General features: G+C 45.5%; 1 protein-coding gene across 7 annotated transcripts in view; it reads left to right on the forward strand.

Annotated features, from left to right (window-relative positions):
- KIDINS220 (kinase D interacting substrate 220) overlaps positions 1 to 19,907 on the forward strand; it is a 1,251,292-nt gene extending 1,231,385 nt beyond the window's left edge. For all 7 annotated transcript variants that reach the window (XM_085610740.1, XM_085610741.1, XM_085610744.1 and 4 more), the window contains one exon: positions 13,937 to 19,907. In XM_085610740.1, the coding sequence (XP_085466866.1) occupies positions 13,937 to 15,193 (1,257 nt within the window). In that variant the 3' untranslated portion in view covers positions 15,194 to 19,907. The remainder of the gene's footprint in view (positions 1 to 13,936) is intronic.
- Positions 19,908 to 20,427: the final 520 nt, after the last annotated feature.

Consider the following 20,427-nt stretch of genomic DNA (forward strand, 5'->3'; position numbering starts at 1 on the left):
TCAAAAAGCTCCGGCCCTATCTCTTCGGTACCCACTTCCGGGTACAAACCGACCATAGACCCCTGCAGTGGCTGATGCAGATGCGGGGGGAAAACCCAAAACTATTGCGCTGGTCCATCTCCCTGCAGGGAATGGACTTCACCGTGGAGCACCGACCAGGCCAAGACCACGCCAATGCAGATGGCCTGTCCCGCTTCTTCCGCCTCGACGAAGAGAGTCCCCAAGGAGATGGGTGACTCTCCCCGCCTTCAGCTGGGGGGGACGCATGTTGGACAGGCCACACGAAGGGCTTGCGCCCTCCCCGCATGACAGGGCCCAAGCCCCGGCCCCCCAGGCGCGGCCCACGAGAATCACCCGCACCCCGTCTCCCGACGGAACTCCTGCCCCCGGACCTCCCTGTAGCACGGGCCCAAGCCACCACCGGCTCCCTCGGCCGGGTCAAGCCGCCATCTTGGGCCCTGCGCCACGAGGCCGCGTGGCCTCCCCCCGACCCTAACCCTGGGCCTGGCCGGCCCCGACATCCCGGCACCACCATCCACCCAGGAGGTGAGCGGATCACTTGGCAGGTCAATGGGAGGACGAAGTGCCAAGGACTCTCCCCCGCCAGGTGACGATCGCCTCCAGCTCCCCCAGGCACCGGCTCCACCCCCCGCTGGGTGTCTGGACACCTTCATCCCGGACCCTCCGACCCCCCAAGTGCGAGGGTCCGGACATCAAAGGGCACCTGCCCTATAACTGGAGCAGCTGCGGAGCAGGAAGGCAGTTGTATCCTGGAGTCGAGAGACACCGAGAGAACTCAGCCTTGACGGACTACTGGCGCTGCCGTAGCCCTATCTTGTGATCTATCGTCCTGCCTGCTGGCGCTGCCGCGGCCTTCTGCAACATCCATCCTCGTCGGGACCTGCTGGCGCTGCCGCGGCCCGTTGTAACGACCATCTTCACCGGGACCTGCTGGCGCTGCCGCGGACCGTACATCGACCATCTTCTCTGGGACCTGCTGGCGCTGCCGCGGCCCGTGTATCGACCATCTTCACTGGGACCTGCTGGCGCTGCCGCGGCCCGTACCAGCTAGACCACCTAAGCTCGAGGATTGTGAGCTACCCACCATGCCACCTCAACTACCAGACTGGTAACCAGACTGTCCCGCTACCCCCTTTCCCATCTTGAGAGACTTGAATCGAGGGGACCCCTGAGTCCAGACCTCCTTGTACCTTTTCATCGTACCTTAAGAAGTGCTTATAAAGAACGCTAACTCATCTCCTTGTGTGGTATCTGTCTGTGGGGGGGGAGTTATTTGTCTGTACGATCGCTGGAGACGGCTCTCCCCGGAGACCTCTCCCCTTGTCCTCGGCCGACCCTCCCGGTCCGTCTAACAAGGCCTATAATCTCATAACATGGGTTTCAATGGGAGAAAAATGGTTATCGATTTCACAGCTAAGTAAACGTCTTACAAGTGGGAGTTTTGGGAGTTAGGACCAAGGCACCCCAAGGTCTAGTTTGGCACTCGAGTTGCACCACCAGCGGCACTAAGGCGGCTGGGTGCAGAGTGCATGGGCCCAATATTAGCCAATAGGGCTAAGGGGGCCTTCAGTTAGGGACTGCCTACGAACAGGCCACTTGGGTGTGGGAGGAAAGCTCCTGGAATTCAGGTCAGCACTGCAGGGCCCAACAATCAGCACAGGAGCTGCACCACCAGCGGCACTGGGGTGGCCGGGTGCAGGTGCCAAGGAGACATCGGGGACCCTGTGACTCGCAATGGAGACCTTCGGTTCAGCCAACTTGCTGCAGGCTCTGGCAGGGAGGCTTCCTGAAGGCAACTACTGGCTTGAGAGGTAAGTTGGGTTCTTGGGAGAGGCCTGGACACAGTCGGTTGGGTCACCCAAGGCCGTGGGGCGTTGGGTGCAGGAGTGTCTTCTGACGGCGGGTTTTCTTATAAGCTCTGGTCGTGGTCGGGGGACCCTTCAGGTTGAGGGCTGCAGGCGTCATCTTGAGGCTTGAGGGATGTCGGGGATCACCAGATCCCAGGTCAGGATCGCTTGGGAGACCTCCTCGTGGTGTTGGATGCCTTGACCGGGACGTAGGCGTCTGGTGCATAGTAGTGCAGAATCGTGGGGTTGCTGGAATCTGGATTCTGTGGGTGAGTCTTGGCTTGTGCAAATCCGGTGCTCACAGGAGACAGAGTCCTTAAGATGGTTGCAGGGCAGGTCCTCCAGACTTTGGGGGGCTGCTGGCTGCTGGACACACTGGGTTCTTCGCTGAAGGTAGGTCGGAGGCGGATAGGCTGGTAGGGCTGGGGCCAAAGCAGTAGATGTTCTCTTCTTCCTGGGTCAGCACGGCTCTTCAGTCCTTCTTCTTTTTTCCTTGAATCTAAGAAGGCAATGTTCAGTGTGGCCCCTAAATACAAGATTTAGGGGCATGAAAAGGGGTGTGCAGGCCAGGAACAATTGGTCCCTTTCTCGGGGTGGGTACACCCCCTATTATGCCACCCTCCAGTGGGAGGAGGCATGAGCCTCTTTCTGATTGGTTTGGTCCCCTAATCTTCAAGATGGAGGGGACTGAGATGTGTGCTTCACCTCGCTTCCCCCTCCTGAGGGTGGACACACCTGACCTCCTAGCTTGGATTTCTTGCTGATTCTCCTGCCCAAAGTTTGGGGCAGAACCTGTGGGATCCAGTTGCTGGGGGCTGCAAAAGGCAGGGACAGCTCACACAGGCGCAGCAGGCCTTTGAAGCTTTCCCTTCGTGGACCCGGACCATCCTGGGGGAGGGGGCATGACACCTCTGTCCAGGATGGACTTTGTTTCAGGACCCAGAGAGTGTAGGCTCTCTACCCAGGAGTCCAGAAACCTGTCTCAGTATGGCAAATGGCAGTCAGCCATTCAGGAACCACACCAGGGCTGGCCGTTTTTCATGGGGCATCTCTAAGATACCCTCTGAGTGCATTTTACATTAAATCCCACACTGGCATCAGTGTGGATTTAATGTGCTGAGAAGTTTGCTACCAAACTTCCCAGGTTTTAGTAAAGCCATTATGGAGCTGGGGAGTTAATAATGACCAACTCCCAGACCATATACTCTTTATGGCTTGACTACACTTACAATGTCTAAGAATGGACTTAGACACTGTAGGGGTACAGAGCTCATGTCACTGTACCCTCACCTGAGGCTAGTGCATCCTGCTAGAGGGGTGGCTTACCTAGTCGTCAGGCAGATGGTTGTAGGCATGGCACACAGGGATGTGTTTAATTTTTATCTATTGCGCACACCAGTTGTTTCTGAAACATTAACATTGCTGTACTGTTTAAATTGTCAGTAGCTGTTTAAACTGTTAGTGTGCTGTTCGGGGTAGTGTGACTGCCTGGCACACTGCGATCAATGTATCTGTATTATAAGCAGCTCTTGTCACTTTCAGATTATTAAAGTATAGGAACATATGCTTTGATAAATTCTTAGAGCTGTGCGTTCAGGTTGCAAAGTGACAAGAGATGCTTATAATACAGATGCACTGGGATCTGTGCCATGTTGACTCTTCACTTTTCTCTGCACCAAAACACACAGCCTGCAATAGCAGTGCGTGGGTGTTAAGGTGCAGGGCCTCAAACGATGCAAAAACAGGCTGAACTGTTCCCATGAGGCACAGGGTCAAGACTGATTTGCATATGGCCATGTCTAAACTGGGGTGGTGTAGCGGGCAAAAGAACAATGGATTTAACCCAGATCTCTTGACTGGGGGAGAATGTATGCATTGTCAGCATTCCGTCCATCATTTGTTTGTTGTAACGCTTTTCGCCCTAAGTGGGATGGGTATTCCCAGACGTGGGACCCGTGCTCACTACGCCACTGGAGTCGAGCTATCCTGGCTGATGACGGCTGATAGCCAGAAACCGGTCCTAGGATGCTTGATTCCGGTCCAGGGAAGACATGGCTTGGCAGTTCGGGCTGAACTGTTCCCATGAGGCACAGGGTCAAGACTGATTTGCATATGGCCATGTCTAAACTGGGGTGGTGTAGCGGGCAAAAGAACGATGGATTTAACCCAGATCTCTTGACTGGGGGAGAATGTATGCATTGTCAGCATTCCGTCCATCATTTGTTTGTTGTAAGGGCCTCAAACGATGGCACAATAGGTGCTGCAACCCTTAGAGGCCTTCCCTGATCACAGGGCCCTTGGTACCCATGGTACCTTTTACAAGGGGCTTAACTCTGGTCAGAGATGTGCCAATTGTGGATACAATGGTACAGTTTTGGGAAAGAACGTAGACCCTGGGAGCCAGGGCACATCAGGTCAGGTTGATTAAGATGTCTAGCAAAATGTGCGGGGGGGTAGCCATGCAGAAGGAGCACCTTCCTACATAAGCCCCCCCCCCTCCCCCCAACGGAAGAGGATGAGATTACCCTTTCCTAAGAGAGTCTTCCTTGTCTAAGTGGAAAAAGCTGGCAAAACCATCTGCATTGGCTTGGGCAGTCCCAGGTTCATGTTCCACTGTAAAGTCCATTACCTGTAGGGATATGGAGCACCTCAAATGTTTTGGGTTTTGGGTTTTCTCCTTTCATCTGCATCAGCCATCTGTGAGGTCTATGGTCAGTTTGAACTAGGAAGTGAGCACCAAACATGTATGGTCTCTTCTTATTCAGGGATCAAACCACAGCAAATGCCTCTCTCTTAATGGCACTCCAATGCTGTCTCCCTGGGAGTAGCCTTCTGCTTATGAAAGCAAAAGGTTGGTCTTGGCCTTCATCATTGGTCTGGGATAGGACTGTTCCTATCCCTAGCTCAGAGGTATCAGTCTGCACAATGAACTGCTTGGAGTAATCTGGAGCCTTGAGAATAGGTGCTGAACACATTGCCACTTTTAGGGTGTCAAAAGCCTTTTGGCAGCCAACTGTTCAGTTCACTTTCTTGAGCATCTTGTTGCAGATACGTTCTGCGAGGGAGTCACAGTGGACCCATATCCCTTCACAAACCTCCTATAGTACCCAGTCAAGCCAAGGAATGCCCTGACTTGGGTCTGGGTTGTTGGAGCTGCCCAATCCAGGATTGTCTGGATTGTGTGTTGGAGTGGTTATACTTGGCCTCCACCTATAAGGTGGCCCAAGTACACAACAGTTCCCTGCCCTATCTGGCCCTTGGATGCCTTGATAGTTAGGCCTGCTGCTTGCAGGGCCTGTAAAACCTTTCACAGGTGGACCAGGTGATCCTGCCAGTAAAAGCTAAATACAGCAATATCATCCAGATAAGTGGCACTGAAGCCTTCCAACCCGGCGAGGACTTGAATCACCAACCTTTGGAAGGTGGTAGGGACATTCTTTAGACCAAAGGGCATCACAGTGAACTGGAAGTGCCCATCAGGTGTGGAGAATGCTGTCTTTTCTTTTGATCCAGGGGCCATGCCAATTGTCAAGAATTCCTGTCATGCGAGGGGAGGAAAACGGTAACCAGCGAAAACGGACTACATCTCCCAGGATGCTTAGCGGTTGAGAGGTTATGTAAACAGGAGAGCTGTTACATAACTCAAGGAAAACACGCCCTTATGTAAACAGGAGAGCTGTTACATAACTCAAGGAAAACACGCCCTTATGTAAACAGGAGAGCTGTTACATAACTCAAGGAAAACACGCCCTTATGTAAACAGGAGAGCTGTTACATAACTCAAGGAAAACACGCCCTTATGTAAACAGGAGAGCTGTTACATAACTCAAGGAAAACACGCCCTATAAAGGGAGGAACCGGGAGGTACAACGCTGTCGGATATTGTGTTTACACCGACGTACCTGCTTAGTGAAGAGCAGTGTTCCGGAGTGGTGCTCCAGTAAGGCAAGAACGGAGGTAGGTCGAGTCGTTACTCCCTGGGCCGTGTCTTGCCCCATCGTCACCTGTGAAGGACCCGGAAGCTCTACCGGATAACCATTGAGCTTCGCTTTTTGACTCGGCTGAGTCAAAGCGCAGTGGCGCTTTTGCTGGTTGGAGTCGTAACTCCCAGCCCGACCAGAGATACAGGGACTGCCAGCTGTAACGCACACCAGGAGGTGTTTGCCGCGTTACAGACTCGGAAGTCCACAGGATCGATCGAGCGGCTGCTCTCGGTTCAGTCTTCTTTGCTTGTGATTGGGGTATCGGTGACGCATCACCAGGAGGTGACTCCGCGTCCCGGTGCAGTCTGAGGAAGAGGTTGAGCGGCTGCTCCCTTCAGGTAGAGACCCCGGCTGGGTGTTTCCCTGACTCCTCGATTCTCCCCAACACTCTTCGTGCCCCTCACAGCCTACCGATTGGCATTGTCGGCCATTTCATTTCTGCCCTCTGTTGGCATACGCCGGGATCGGCATATATGCAGAGGACGGTTAGGACCATCCGTGCTGTGGGCTGGTAACGTACTTAGCCTGGAGGATTCCAGTGACTATAACCTTTGTTTATTCCTTGTATTATTTTTGCCTTCATTAAAATAACTAAACCTTCACAAGTGGTTGCGTTCTCATTATCGTGTCTGTTAAACGATCCTGAGACGTTCAGGGCGTTACACCAATCTGCCAGTACTCGGCACTTAAGTCAAAGGTATTTAGGTATTTGGCAGTCCCTAATTTATCTATCAATTTATCAGCTGTGGCGATGGGGTGTGCATCTGTCTTGGTGGCAGCATTGAGGCCTCTGCAGTTCACACAAAACCTAATTTCTCTCTTTCCACCCTGTGGATGAGGTTTTTGGACTAGAACCACTGGGCTGGCCCAGGGACTCTCAGAAGTCTCAAAGACCTCCAAATCAACAAGGCCATTGGTTTGTGGGTGATAAGATGTTGTGAACTTGTACATCGCTCCACACTCATCCCACATGTGTTTTAAGTATGCAGACATGAAGTTGGAACCTCTGTCTGATACTACCTCCTTAGGGAACCCGACCCTGGTGAAGACACCAATGAGGGCCTTGGCTACCACAGGATCTGTAGTAGTCCTAAGAGGAATGGCTTCAGAAATCTAGTACCATGATCCACTACTACTAGTATGAACTTGTTTCTTGAGGCTGCAGGAGGTTCAAGTGGACTCAATACATCAACTCCTACCCTCTCAAAGGGTACCCCAACCACTGGTAGTGGGATTAAGTGGGCCTTTGGGTGTCCTCCTGTCTTGACGACAGGGATGCACTTCTAAACTAAGTGGGGGCCCGTGTATGAGTGAGTGAGATTAAAAATCATTATAGTTATCCTCATTGTGTTTTTTTAATGTGAAAGGTAACTATATGATGTTTAAAAGCAGGTGACGGTGTGTGGGGGAATTAGTGTCCCCTAACCGTTGTGTTTAGAGGTCGACATGTTTCTGCCGTCTTGGCCCAGGAGGGTCCAGGGCATTCATCAGGACCTAAATATGTAAATGGGGGCTCCGTTCTTACCAAAAGTGGCAAGAGTGTACCACTGTGTGGGCGTGATCACTTTCACACTCCACAATTGGATGGCTCCTAGATTCAAGCCCTAAAAACCAAAGCTACTGGCCCCATGGGAGGAGGAGGAGGAACGGGAGCAGTCACCTAGGGTCCACGCAGGAAACTTTCCTTGAGGCAGTTCTGACAAACAGGGGTTTCCCCTCCCCTTTGCCACTGGTTTCAAGCTAGCCTGGCTGATGAGGGGTGTTACCCCGAAACCGGTCTCAGGATGCTTGTTTCCGGTTCAGGGAAGACCTGGCTTGGCGCTTCAGGCTGGACTGTTCCCATGAGGCATAGGGTCTAAACTAATTTGCGTATAGCTGGGTCTGAACTGAGGTGGCAAAGTGAGTTAAAGATGGATTCAACACAGATCTGTAACTGGGGGTGAGTGTCTAAAAAGTTTCAGCGCTCCATCCATCATCTCCTTGTGTTTGCCTACATCTGTAGTAGCCAGACCCTGTACCTCTTGGGTGTGGAGGGTAGGACACAATGTTCCCTTCCTCCCTATGTAATTGAGGTGGTTGTTCTAAAACTTCATCATCCTCACTACTTTCCCCATTCTCCTGAAGGTCTTCCCCTTCTTCTGTAGGGTGGTCCCTCACATACCCGGCCAGGAACTCCTGGAGTTGTTTTCTAGTAGGGTTGGACCCAGTTCTTATTTGCTTAGCCTTACAGAGAAGCCTTAACTCTCTAACCTGCAGGTTGGAGTAAGAGGTGAGGTTGAGCTCCTCAGCCATATTCACTGTGTTGCTCCTTCTGTTTCTAAAGTGGAGTTCTTTTTGGAAGACCTACACTTACAGGTCTAAGTACAACCTCCCTCCCCCCCTCCCCCCCCCCCCAAACAACTTTAGTGACTTTTATTTTTTCTAAAAAGGGCTAAAGGGACTAAATACAAGACCCTAACAAGACTTGTCAATTCAAAAACTGAGTTGAACTAAGGTCAATTTGTGGATTCTTGTCACATGATCAGAGGTTGACTAAGTTAGTCCAATAAATGCAAGGCTTTATATCCCACCGCTGATCCACCAATGTAGGAAGTTGGCCCTGTATATACTATTCCAAAGTAAGATATTGTGTGCACAGTGTTGGGGGGAGGCCTGGACACCGTTGGTTGGGCCACCCAAGGCCGTGGGGAGTTGGGTGCAGGGTTGTCTTCTGCCGTCTGGTTTTCTTACCAGCTCCAGTCGCGGTCGGGGGGACCCTTGAGGTTGAGGTTGAGGCTGCAGGCGTCCTTTTGAGGGAGGTCGGGGATCACCAGATCCCAGATCAGGATTTGTCTATATTGAGTTTGCCTATAGTAACCTACTCCAACTGATCCAGCCCTCACCCATGCCTATATATTTAAGGACTACCTGTAAAAACGTCCAACTCAGCCTGTCGAAAGACTTTTCCAGATAGACAGCGAGCACCATGGCACTTTCTCTAATCTCATAGGCCACCTCTTTCATTATTCTAAGCCAACTTCTTGTGTTTGATGAGGTGCTGTGACCAGGTATGAAGCCCATTTGATCCACATGTATCAACTAGTACATGAGGGAAAATAATCTATTTGCCCACACTCAATATTATAGTCTGCATTTAACAGACACAAGGGTCTATATGACGCCATGTTCAATGTCAGCATCCAAGTCCAAATGTTTCTGAATGTCTTTTGACTGCAAAATGCTTTTCTGCAGGATTCGGCGCATATGGTTGTCAACAGATTTCGATGCCGACATTGGCTCGAACTGTATAAGCAATTAATGACTGTATGGCTGGGTTTATAAGAGGATAAAAACATTCACAAGAAAAAAGATACTAAAATGAGTCCTAAAAAATAAGGTGTGAAAAGGATCCACTAACTGACTGATCATTGTAGGATGGTAGGATCTTTCCAGCATGGTTACTCCCACGTTATGCCTGGTGTCAGTGTGTTTTTGACTTAGTTTGCTGGGTTCCTAATAATCAGGCCCCCAGCATCTGTGCTCTCTCCCCTAAATTGGTTCTGGTAAGTACTGTGGTACCTCTACATTTGCCTTATGAGTCCCTAATATATGGTACTAAGGTACCCAGGTCATAGGTACACCAGGGGTCTCCCATGGGCTGCAGCATGTATAATGCCACCCAACTAAACTGTGACTACAGGCCTGCCATTGCAGTCTGTGTGAGTTGGTGCTTGCACCTCTCACGACAGATATAAGTTTCCTTATATCTGAGGTCACTACACTTAAAACCTTTGGCAGGCTCTTCAGTCTTGAGGGCAAGGTGCTTGGTTATACGTGTGAGGGTGCCCCCTCATGAGCAGGGCACCCTACAAACCCCAGAGTCCGTTCTCCAGGCTCTGTAAGTGTGGTCAGCCATTTTTAGACATATTGGACATCAGTCATTACGAGATGTGTAACCATAGTGGCTGCTCTAAATCCGGTCATGTTTGATATCAAATGTGTTGGAATCATACCCCAACACCGATTCCAGTGTTGGAAGTATGATCCATTGTACTGAGGGGGCTCCTTAGTGGACCCCTCCTTTACTCCCAGTAACAGCCTTTCAGGGTCTGCAAGCAAGCTGGTGTTGCTGCCGACCACAGACACGATTTGGCCCTCCTGCTCCTGAGCCAAGCTCGAGCAGAGGAAGGTAGAACAATAGGTTTCCTGTCACAGGGAGGTGTGACCACCTTCCAGACAGGACTTAGTGTATTGGGCTGGGGTTGAGGTTCTTGCCAGCGCCACCAGACTGCTTTGAAGGGCAGATTTGGTGCCACCCTTGCATACTCCAGTTTGAGCCAGTTCAGGATCCTTGGTTCCCGCTCTGGTGTGAAACTGGACAAAGGACATAGGAGTATCCTTCCTTCTGTCCAGCCCCTCCTGTGGGAGGGACCCCCAAGTTGTTCCAACCCTTTCCTTAGGGTATTTAAGGGCTCCACTATGGATGGGTCCTTAGATTCATTGTGAGACAAGACTCACCCCTGAAATAACGTGGCTCTTCACTTGTCTGGACACTTGGACTTCGTGTGACTTCGACTGGAACCAAGACTGCACCAAGGAAGACTCATGCTGCTCCTGTTCTCGCTGTTCTTCAAGTCTTCTTCATAGTCTGTGTCTGTGCCTCATCCAGGTTCTTTAACAGACCTGTGTGCATCAAGGACACCCAAAGAAATCTCCCTTGGAGTGAAGGAGTCACTCCCCTGCATCTGTAGGCACCGCAACTAAGCTGACCGGTCTGCTGCTACTGTTGTCCGACGACTTCCCGAGGCTCAGCAACACAGGTGGTGGTTCTGCAACTCCCTTTAGGCCTGACCTGTCATCTCAACAAGCTTGAGGCCTCAATATCCCTAGTCGGAACCACTGGGACCACACTCCTGTGCACCACGTCGACTTGCCATTGCCAAGACATGTTGGCTCTGAACGCTAGAGAACTTGGGCAACAATAAGCTCCAGCACCTCTTCCCTCCAAGATCAGTGTCCTCACTGCATCCTCTGCACCGTTGACCTCCATCTTTGGTGAGCTGTTCAAGGTACTCTTGTTACTCCTGTGCCTTCAACCTGCGTGTCCTCCTGAGGGTCTTTTTTTGCTTCAGTGGGCTCCCCTGCTTTCTTGGGGCCTGCTTCGACTCTCCTGCTGTTGGTGAGTCCTTTGGGCCTTGCTGGTCCCAATGTTGCTCCTTTTTCGTCTTCCACTGCAGTTACGGCTACCAAGGCTTGTTGGTACTCCCGCCAGACACCGACCACTTGGTCACCAATATCCAACAGCTCATGCACAGAATCTGGTCTTCCTCAACATCGCCGTGTCCTCACAGGTGCAGCAACAAGGTTACCGTTGACTCTTCAGAACCTCCTGACATCGGTGGGCCATTGTGTCTACAAACCTCCTGCTCACCTTTGAGTGGCATAGACACAGTCCCCTCTGCTTGCAGGTTCTTCACTTCCAGAATCAACTCTTGGATTCCACCGGACTCCTTCACAGTCTTCTCCAGAGGCATCTTCTTTGAAGTCTCCCATTGCTGTCTACGGCAGGTTCCGACATCACTTCACCTCGATGCACTGGCTTCCCTGGTGCAGGTAATCTGGTTCCTTGGTCATCCACAGTTGGGGTGGCTCTCCCACCTTCTGTCTCCCAAAGGGTTTCTTCAGGGACCTCCCGAAGGGTCCTTCTTCTTTAAAACTGTAACTGCAACTTCTCCATTGACTTCTATTGGGCACACGTCTGTGTTTCCACTCTGCACACAACCTCCGTTGGGGTTCCTGGGTACTTGGTTCCTTGTGTCCCCGGCCTCCCTGGGTCTTCTAGTCCAAGTCCAGTCCTCCGTTGCAGTTCGCTTTCCACTTTCTTAATAAATGGTTTGGTCTCCCCCTGGAGACCACTGTATTTTTGCTACTTACCTGATTGCTTTTGAAGTATTCTTGTGTATTGTGTTGATATCTTTGGGTAGGAGAAATACCAATGTGAAGGTGATATTGTGTTGTTATAAATAGTCTTATTTTTGCTAAACACTTTGTGGTTTCTTTTCATATAACTTGTACTACAGATTAAGCTGGTAAAACAAGCTGCTTTACACTCCTTCAAAATAGTCCCGAAGGCTGCTCTCCACAGCTACCACTTTGAGAGCTTTCAATGGTTATTAAAGACCATTAAAATCGCCATAATGGTTGTCTGGATTATTGCAGGGTGCATCACTTAAATAGGTGTGCACCATATACTAAGTCAGCCTCCTACATTGTGTAGAGGTTGGGATTAAAGCATGCACTGTTTTACCACTTAATCTAGGAGAAGGTTGCATGAAAATCCATCACTAGCCAGGCACATGTAATACTTTGTAATCTAGTAAATTATACTGAACTTTTTGGATTGGTAGTTGTGGGTCTAGCACAACCTTTCTCCATTCTTTGGAAGTTTAGTTTACACTAAGGGAGGTAGGTGCAACACTACACATGTTAAGTACCATGTCTTTAGTTGGTGAGTTCAGTGAGGACCCACCCTCTAGATACAGTGGTCTTAAGTTCCAGGCTGCATCCAGAAAACTTAATACATGTAGCAACCCTAACACAAAGCAGCAACCCTAACACAAAGCAGCTCTTAGAGTTGCTCCTGCTGGAGAACCTCCAGAATCCAGATAGATCAGAAGGGCAGGACAATGTGGGTAGGAGTGAAGGGGCTCCAGAAGAAGAGTCAGGGGTGGTCCCGGTGGTTTTCAAAGCCTAAACACAGGGTGTGATGATTCCTTAGACATACTGGTATCTATTAAACCATATGTCTGTAGCTTTATATTGGTTTTACCTGACTGGCTCTTCTGGGCTATTTTGTGTTTATAACACCGCCCCGATGTGTAGTTAGTCATTTATTTCGATTTTATACTGCACTGAGATGACATATTGCACATATTTTACACTTCATGAATATCGCACTTTATTTCAATTGACCACTTTTATACGTTTATGCTGCTCTTTACTTTGATTGGCTGTTTTATTTTTTGTTCTAAATATGACGTGATCATCTTCAGTTAAGTTTGATATCATGGTTAATACAATAAACATTAGGAATTCATGATTGCATGTTTTTAAATTTGTATAAATGATTTTTATGTATTATTTTTATGTGTACTTTGATGGTCTTGGAACCGAATAAAGTAATTCTCGATGATGATGAACTTGTTCTTATAGATACTCCTCATCACTCCCTTTGAGTGTGCCTCAAAATATTCTTTGTCACTTTGGTGGTAATCGTATTAATTTGGAACTGGGCAACTTAAATCCCAGATATTAGCTTTCTAGTAATGTGAACCCCCACAAGTACATTCCCGGTAATCTCTTGACCATGATTCCCAAGCTTAACAGAAGAGTTCAGAAGTTGCGTTTTTCCACAAGAAAGTTAAAAAAAAAAAAAAAAAAAAACATTTCAGGGGCTACAAGATATTTATGAATATCAAGGATACCAGCTTGCCAATTCTCTCTCCTTTATCTTGGTGACATGTGAACATGCACACTCTAAGCCTGATTATAGTTTGGAGATGGTACGAGATCCTCGAAGAAGAGGGGAATATCGCATCTGCCCTGTTTAGAGTGCATAAACATTTATATACTGTTTAGAAGGCGCTAAGTCTGCATGTTCATAGATATGGCACGTGAGGACTTACCAAGGAAAGGTGACAATGTCTATATTGTAACATTCAAGCTTTGTTGGCAAACCGGCATATTTGTTTTAATGACATTTCAGCAAATATTACTTTTATAATGTTTACTTTTATAATGCTCTTCATGTTTATGAAACTTTTAGTAGATCTTTAAAGGTTCACTCTTCTGTTTTTGGTGGTACAGTTTTATTATTGTTTTACAGATGCAAATATGATTTTGCAAGCATGTGCAAGAGTAAGTAAATACAATTTATGTAGAAAGAAGTATAATAGCTGCAGTGCATACCCATTCATGTTTGTTCCTTATAGCTGTAGGCCTTTCCTCGCAATCCTTGCTACAGCAGCTCTTTTTAGAAGGATGGTGATGTGTGCATCGAATTAGACTTATCTCTTTGGCTTATTCAATTGTTTTCTTTTTTCGTAGGGGCCAACTCACAGAACACCAAGCCTTTCAAGCCTCAATTCTCAAGATTCCACCAATGACATTTCAAAGCTTACTGATAAAGTGCAAGCAGAATACAGAGATGCTTATAGAGAATATATTGCTCAAATGGCACAAATTGAAGGGGGTGGCGCAAGTTCTACTACTATGAGTGGTAGATCTTCTCCAAGCAGCTCAGGTCCTTATTGCATGGGCCAGAGTACTTCTGGAGGCTCTCTTTATTCAAGTACAGATCAAGATAAAGGGAAAGATGGAGATCAGAAACAAGAAGATGGAAGGAAATCTTTTCTGTTAAAGAGGAGTGATATGGTAGATTACAGCTCTTCAGGTGTTTCAACTGCTGATGCATCACCATTGGATCCAATCACTGAAGAAGATGAGAAGTCAGATCAGTCTGGCAGCAAACTGTTTCCAGGAAAAAAATGTTCAGAAAGAGCAAACATTTTCAATGGAACAGATTTAAAACCTAAAGGGCCTGGCCTGCGTTATCAGAAACTTCCAAGTGATGAGGATGAATCTGGTACCGAGGAGTCAGATAATACTCCACTACTTAAGGAAGGGAAAAGCAGGAAGACTGAGGAGAAAGCTGACAGGCAGGGAAAGATTACTGAGCAAGGGTCAGAATCTGTTAGGGCCTTAATTAAAGCAAAGGAGTATCTATCAGATGCCATGTTAGACAAAAAAGATTCCTCCGACTCTGGTGTCAGATCTAATGAAAGTTCTCCAAATCACTCTCTTAACAATGAGGAAGTTGATGATTCACAGCTTGAAAAATCCAGTCTGCTTCAGCAGAGTGAAGATGCCTTGAGTAGAAGAAGAGGAATTCCTCAGAGTCTAAGTGGTCTTCAGGATTCTAGCTTAGCACGCATGTCTATCTGCTCTGAAGATAAGAAGAGCCCATCGGAGAGCAGCTTAATAGCAAGCAGTCCAGAAGAGAATTGGCCTGACTGTCAGAAAGCTTACAACCTGAACAGAACCCCAAGCACTGTGACCCTAAATAATAACAGTGCTCCAGTAAATCGAGCCAATCAACATTTTGAAGAGCTGGAAGACTCTCCAGTAATTATTCATCCTGGGTCAAGTTCCAATGGCATACCTGTTCAGAATGAGAACCTTAGAGGGGTGGCTGTAAAGCGAGGTAATCGTTTTAATAAGCGTGCCAAAGATGCATCTGAACTACACACAGTTGGTGCATCAGAAACTGCAGGTTTTGGAGAAGAGAGAGAAAGTATACTTTAGATTACACTAAAACAGTCGACCTCTAGCAACTTTTTAAACCATACAAGTCTCCTATTAGATGATTGAAGTAAAAATCATAGTCGCTTACACAGTGACTCCAGACCAACGTGTTTGGAAATCTAATAACTTTTGCTCGAAGAAAATGTATTTACTATCATCACTGATACTTTATTTGTATGTACTGAGGGAGTAGCCAGACTCAGTCTATCCCCTCATTTACATTGTAGTATAAAGCTCTGTATATGTACATTTTGTTTATTGGCAAGTAGGTTTAATTGCCTCCTTATATTTTTCCTCCCTACACCCTTAGAGCAAAGTATTTTCCTCCGATATTGGCATTTGAGAAAATAGAGAATAGATGTGCTTCACATTCACTATAATGTGGGCACGTGTTAACTAAAAAGGCTAATTTATGGTAAAAAAAACTAACAGTAGGTATTCATACATCTAATATTTATTTGGAAGGGTGTAGGTAAATGTTCAGCCATTCTAAGGTAATTTAATCTCAGACCCACAAGCTCTTGATTTGTTGTTTCACATGACAATAGAGTAAAACAAAAGCCACACACAGAAAGAAGGGTAAAATAGTCAAGCCAGCAAAAGAATCACTCTTCAAGTTCAAATATAAAATGGACTATGATTAATGACGAATAAGAAAATGCGAGGCTTCTAAACAAATATGCCTTAATATTATTTTCATGGTTAAAAATGTTTTAGAACCATGAAGTGATCACACACTGTGCTCATATAGAATTTCTCGATTTAAAAAATGCCGAAAGTGAGTTTCAGTTTAACCACTGATAATCCGTGTCAGCGATGGAGAACCAGGTCTTTGTTTCAGAGCTATAATTAAGAGGACTTGCAAAATATGTATTCTTTTTTATTTTGCCATACTTTTCTACCTGAAAAAAGTCTCTACTTCCAAGCTTACTTTTTTTTTTACACCAACCTAGCTGTACCAGCAAAATTACTCAGTCAGTTGCCCTTTTGTGATATATAAATAAAATGGAGTCAGTTTATTTTTCTTGGTTGTTTTTCACCCTTAACGTGTTGGCTTTTTGAGCTTAGTTCTGCTATTCAGATTTTTGATTCAGGGTAGCTATTCTTGGCCTATTTTATTTTCAAATAATGAAAGGATTTAATTATTTGCAGTTTAATTTTACTTTAATTACAGTTCTTTACGTTGGTAATATTATGAATTTTAAGAAGACTGTACAGTTTGGTAGGTTGAACATTAAAACCTAGTTTACAGGCATCTTTGCAGAAGGGCATGTGGATGTTTCTTACTGTTTCTCTTATGGGGCCTTGTGTTGATTACTATAACTCGACATATAAACATAACACCTCTCGCTGCACATCAACTCCCTTTTTTTCAAGAGCCTGAAACGAAAGAGACAGAAATTAGCCTTTGGGTTCAGTATAATAAATCAGACCCACTTTGTTGTGTAAACCTTCTTCATATTGGTACATCTGTCACTGGTCTTTCAGTATTTTAATTCCTACCTTAATTTAGTGGACACATTTTAGTTCATTATAGTACATCTGCTTCAGTTAATTTAAGATGACTTCAACATCCAGCAGTCTTATCATAGTTTCTATTTCTACCAATTCTTGAAATGTTTTGTTCTAGAGGTTCTATCAAATGTTTTGCAAGTTCTTCTTGAAGCAATTCTTGAAATACTTGGTTCTAGATGTTCTATCAAATGTTTTGCAAGTAAACAAGTACACCTGAGAATATTGAAGTCTAATTTTACTCTTGTGTCTTTGCGGCTGGCCATAAATATCTCATTGTCACTCAGTTCTTAATTCCGTCCAGAATCTTGCCCTGCTTACCACGGGATATAATAGTTCATTTTTTTCGCATGTTTGAGCTATCCCTTCCACTGAACTAGCAACTCGGAGAACAGAACAAGGATTCTCTGTTAAATGTTAGGGTATGTCTAAGATGCCCCAGAAGCTAAGCATAAGCTCTCTTGACCCTCTCCCATTGAGAATACGTTTTCTGCCTCTGCACAAATTCATCTCAATATCACCTACTTTTGCAAGAAGTGAGTCGTATTACTCCTGAATGTATTGTCCTTTATAAATTTAATACAGTCATTACATCAAATGTAAGAATTTCTGTTAGCAATTTTTATAGAGAATTTGACCAACAACTTGGAAGGAGGTTTACAAAACACAAATACAAATATCCACTTTAAAATTAATTTTCAACATTATTCAACTTAAATGGCTCCCCTGCTTGCAGGGAGACATGCATGCATTGATTAGAGCAGAGAGAGAAATGACTCACATATTTAAAAAATGCCAAGCCAAATAACCAGTGTATGAATTAAGCACTAAGAAAATAAATCATAAATGTTGCTACTAGCAGACTGTGTTCTAGCATGCATTTCAGGAGTATAGCACATTAGGCCAATATTTTGGCAGCGACACTGTATTTTACAGGCCTGGCTGTGTTATACATGTCCTGTTGGCTGATTTTAAATCCTTGACACACATGTCCATCAATTTTCTGAAAGCGTTAGTGAACAGTAGCACAGTGTGTGCCATTCAAAATCTTGCTGCTCACAAGGTGTCCAGCAAACCTATTATTGTACTTCCTTGTTGGTTCTATAAGGAAGTAGCACATTACTTCTGCCAGCATTGTGGTCTATAACGAACATTGTGGTATATGAACATGTAATTAGATATCCAGTTTAGAAAAGCATATTGTGTTTGTGGCGTGCCATGTGTATAATTAAAGGGCACTATACTATACTTTGCCTTTTCCAAAATGGTGAGCTTTTCTGCCTCATGCCATTATCCACCCTTCTAACATCACATAGTGCCATTGGGGGAACGAGGCCTACAAAATAGAATTCATGAAAATGTGACCACCCATACCCCTAACCATCAGCTGCCTGTCCCAATGCAAATCTTGGTCCCTGCTAACAACTCCTTCATGAGTAATCATGGTGTCTTATAAGTGAGTGCATTTCAAACTCTTTTAAGCTGAATGCCATCTTTCTAACTCTTGATGTTCAAGCTGTGCTCAAATGCCTAGTTTGCATTCCGTTCATCAATTGTGTGTCTTTTGCTAGTTTGTATTAGCAGCACCACTAATAATGACTACCCAAACAAGCCGACTTTTGCCACATGTATTTGACTGTGGACCACATAATCTCTTGACAATGTGACATCAAAGACTCAGTGCTTTGCTGTGACCCAAACGAATGGAAACTTCCCTGACTAATCTGTCTGTAGATCTTAATCATAAGTGGTTTTGAGCACCATTCAAAATTGCGTTAAAGTGTATTATGTTAGGGCAGAGTTTAGGGTTTTTGCATGGACAGTGTCTACTCTTAGGGATTTGATAGGTAATTTAGTCACCCAGCCTGCACATTGATTCGGATATCCTCCTGCCTAGGCTCACTAAATCTAGTTATAATATCTCATGGCATTAGCCAGAGCAGGTTTCTCAGCCCTCTATAGCATTTCTCAAAGAGAACTACTGGTATAGTTATTTGTATTGATATTTATAAATACCCCCATGCTGACTTTGGGGTAAAATATGGCTAATTCATTTCAAAATATGTTGCACACATTACAAAAGTTAAAACAACTCTCCATCAGATTCAGTCAAAATGTCTGACTAAATAGTTTTCCCTATGGTTATACAGAACCTAGCAGTCTCTCCACCAACTTCTCATATTCTGATCCAAGTACAGTATTTCTGTATTGAGGGATACCCAGTGCTACACAATTACAAGTATTAGAGGGAGCGTTCATCAAGATGGAAACTGGAGCCCGTTTTGGAAGCGAAATCGAGGAGTGTTGGAATCATTAGAAGGAAAGCTCTGAAGGCATCAGGCAGGACAAAAGTATTCATCTGCAACTTTATGTACACTACCACTTCTTCCATTTAAACATATCTACTAGGCTTACTGGATCTGATTCGATTGTGCAGCCCTTCTACAAGTTGTTAATGGAAGAGGGTCTATGCAGTTCTGAGTTAACTAAGTAGCTTTTCATATTTCACATCTTAACTATATTCTGAAAAGATGTACGCAGCCTCTCTGTATGCATCGGGCGAGATGGATCAATTTAATTATTCAACATTTAGTAATTTCCTGTGGGTTGCCATGTTTGAGGTCTGCTTTAATGTCTCACTTATATCAAAATCCATCCAGGGTTGTCGGATCAGAAAGAAGTGTAAATAGAATTGGGAGGAAAGTTCTGTGCCCTCGTCGTTGTTTGAATATTTGAATTCCCTAGGTAGGTGTAGCGTTACTCTGAACAACTGATGTAGTATTGTCAGTAGGATATGTGAGTATAATGTTTCTGAATTCATGAAGCACTTCGTTATTGCATCTAAGGGATATATATTACTCAGTATAATCTACATTCATTGATAGGTCTGTAAAACTGACTGTGATAGAAAGTTTGATAGCAATGTAAAATGTGTCTTTTTCAGCATTCTCAGTGTACTGTGCTATGCTTCACTTCATTCTGTGCTACCTTTGTATGTTGATTTTTCAATTTCACCAACTCTCTTGGATACTGGTTAATGTTGTTTCTCTGCATGCTGTGCATGGTAATCAAAGTTTGCGTGATTTTGCAATGTTGCAGGAAAAGCATAAATTGTCACGATGAGTTTTAATACTATTTTGGAGTTTGTGTTTAATCACGTCATCCAAAAGAAAATAAAACACGTTGGCAAGACCATCCAGAACACGTTTCTGTGATTTTGTTTTATTTAATACAAATTGACACAGTGTACCGTATACCATATATTCTGTAGCAGAATTATTTAGAAGAAGTTACTTAAAATGCCTGGTAAGAAAGCTGATCTTATTTCATACTTGTAAGGAAAGAACTCAAATCTAGCTTGTTGCCCCAGACCTGTTTCATTTTAGAGAAGTCTTTGCCCTGTCACCTCTACCAAAGACAGTGATACAAACTTTTCTCTGCAATAATTGGGACTAAAGATGTGGCAGGAGATTAGGACGAAAGACAGTGGATGAGGCGCCAACCTACTAGAGCAAATGTAATCTCCAGCATGAGGAAGGATACACAAGTATTATTTTCGTAAGATCTACCGAAAGGCCAAAGAATGCTCCATTATATCTTCAGACTTGTCCTCCTACTAAAATACTTTCTGAATCTCGACATTGGCCTAACTGTCCATCATCCTTTGTAAGTGCTGTGTTCATAATCCATCCATCTTCTGCCCTTTGAAGTACTGTTTTGGT

This window comes from Triturus cristatus, chromosome 6 (genome assembly GCF_964204655.1).
Source record: "Triturus cristatus chromosome 6, aTriCri1.1, whole genome shotgun sequence".
Lineage (NCBI taxonomy): Eukaryota > Metazoa > Chordata > Amphibia > Caudata > Salamandridae > Triturus > Triturus cristatus.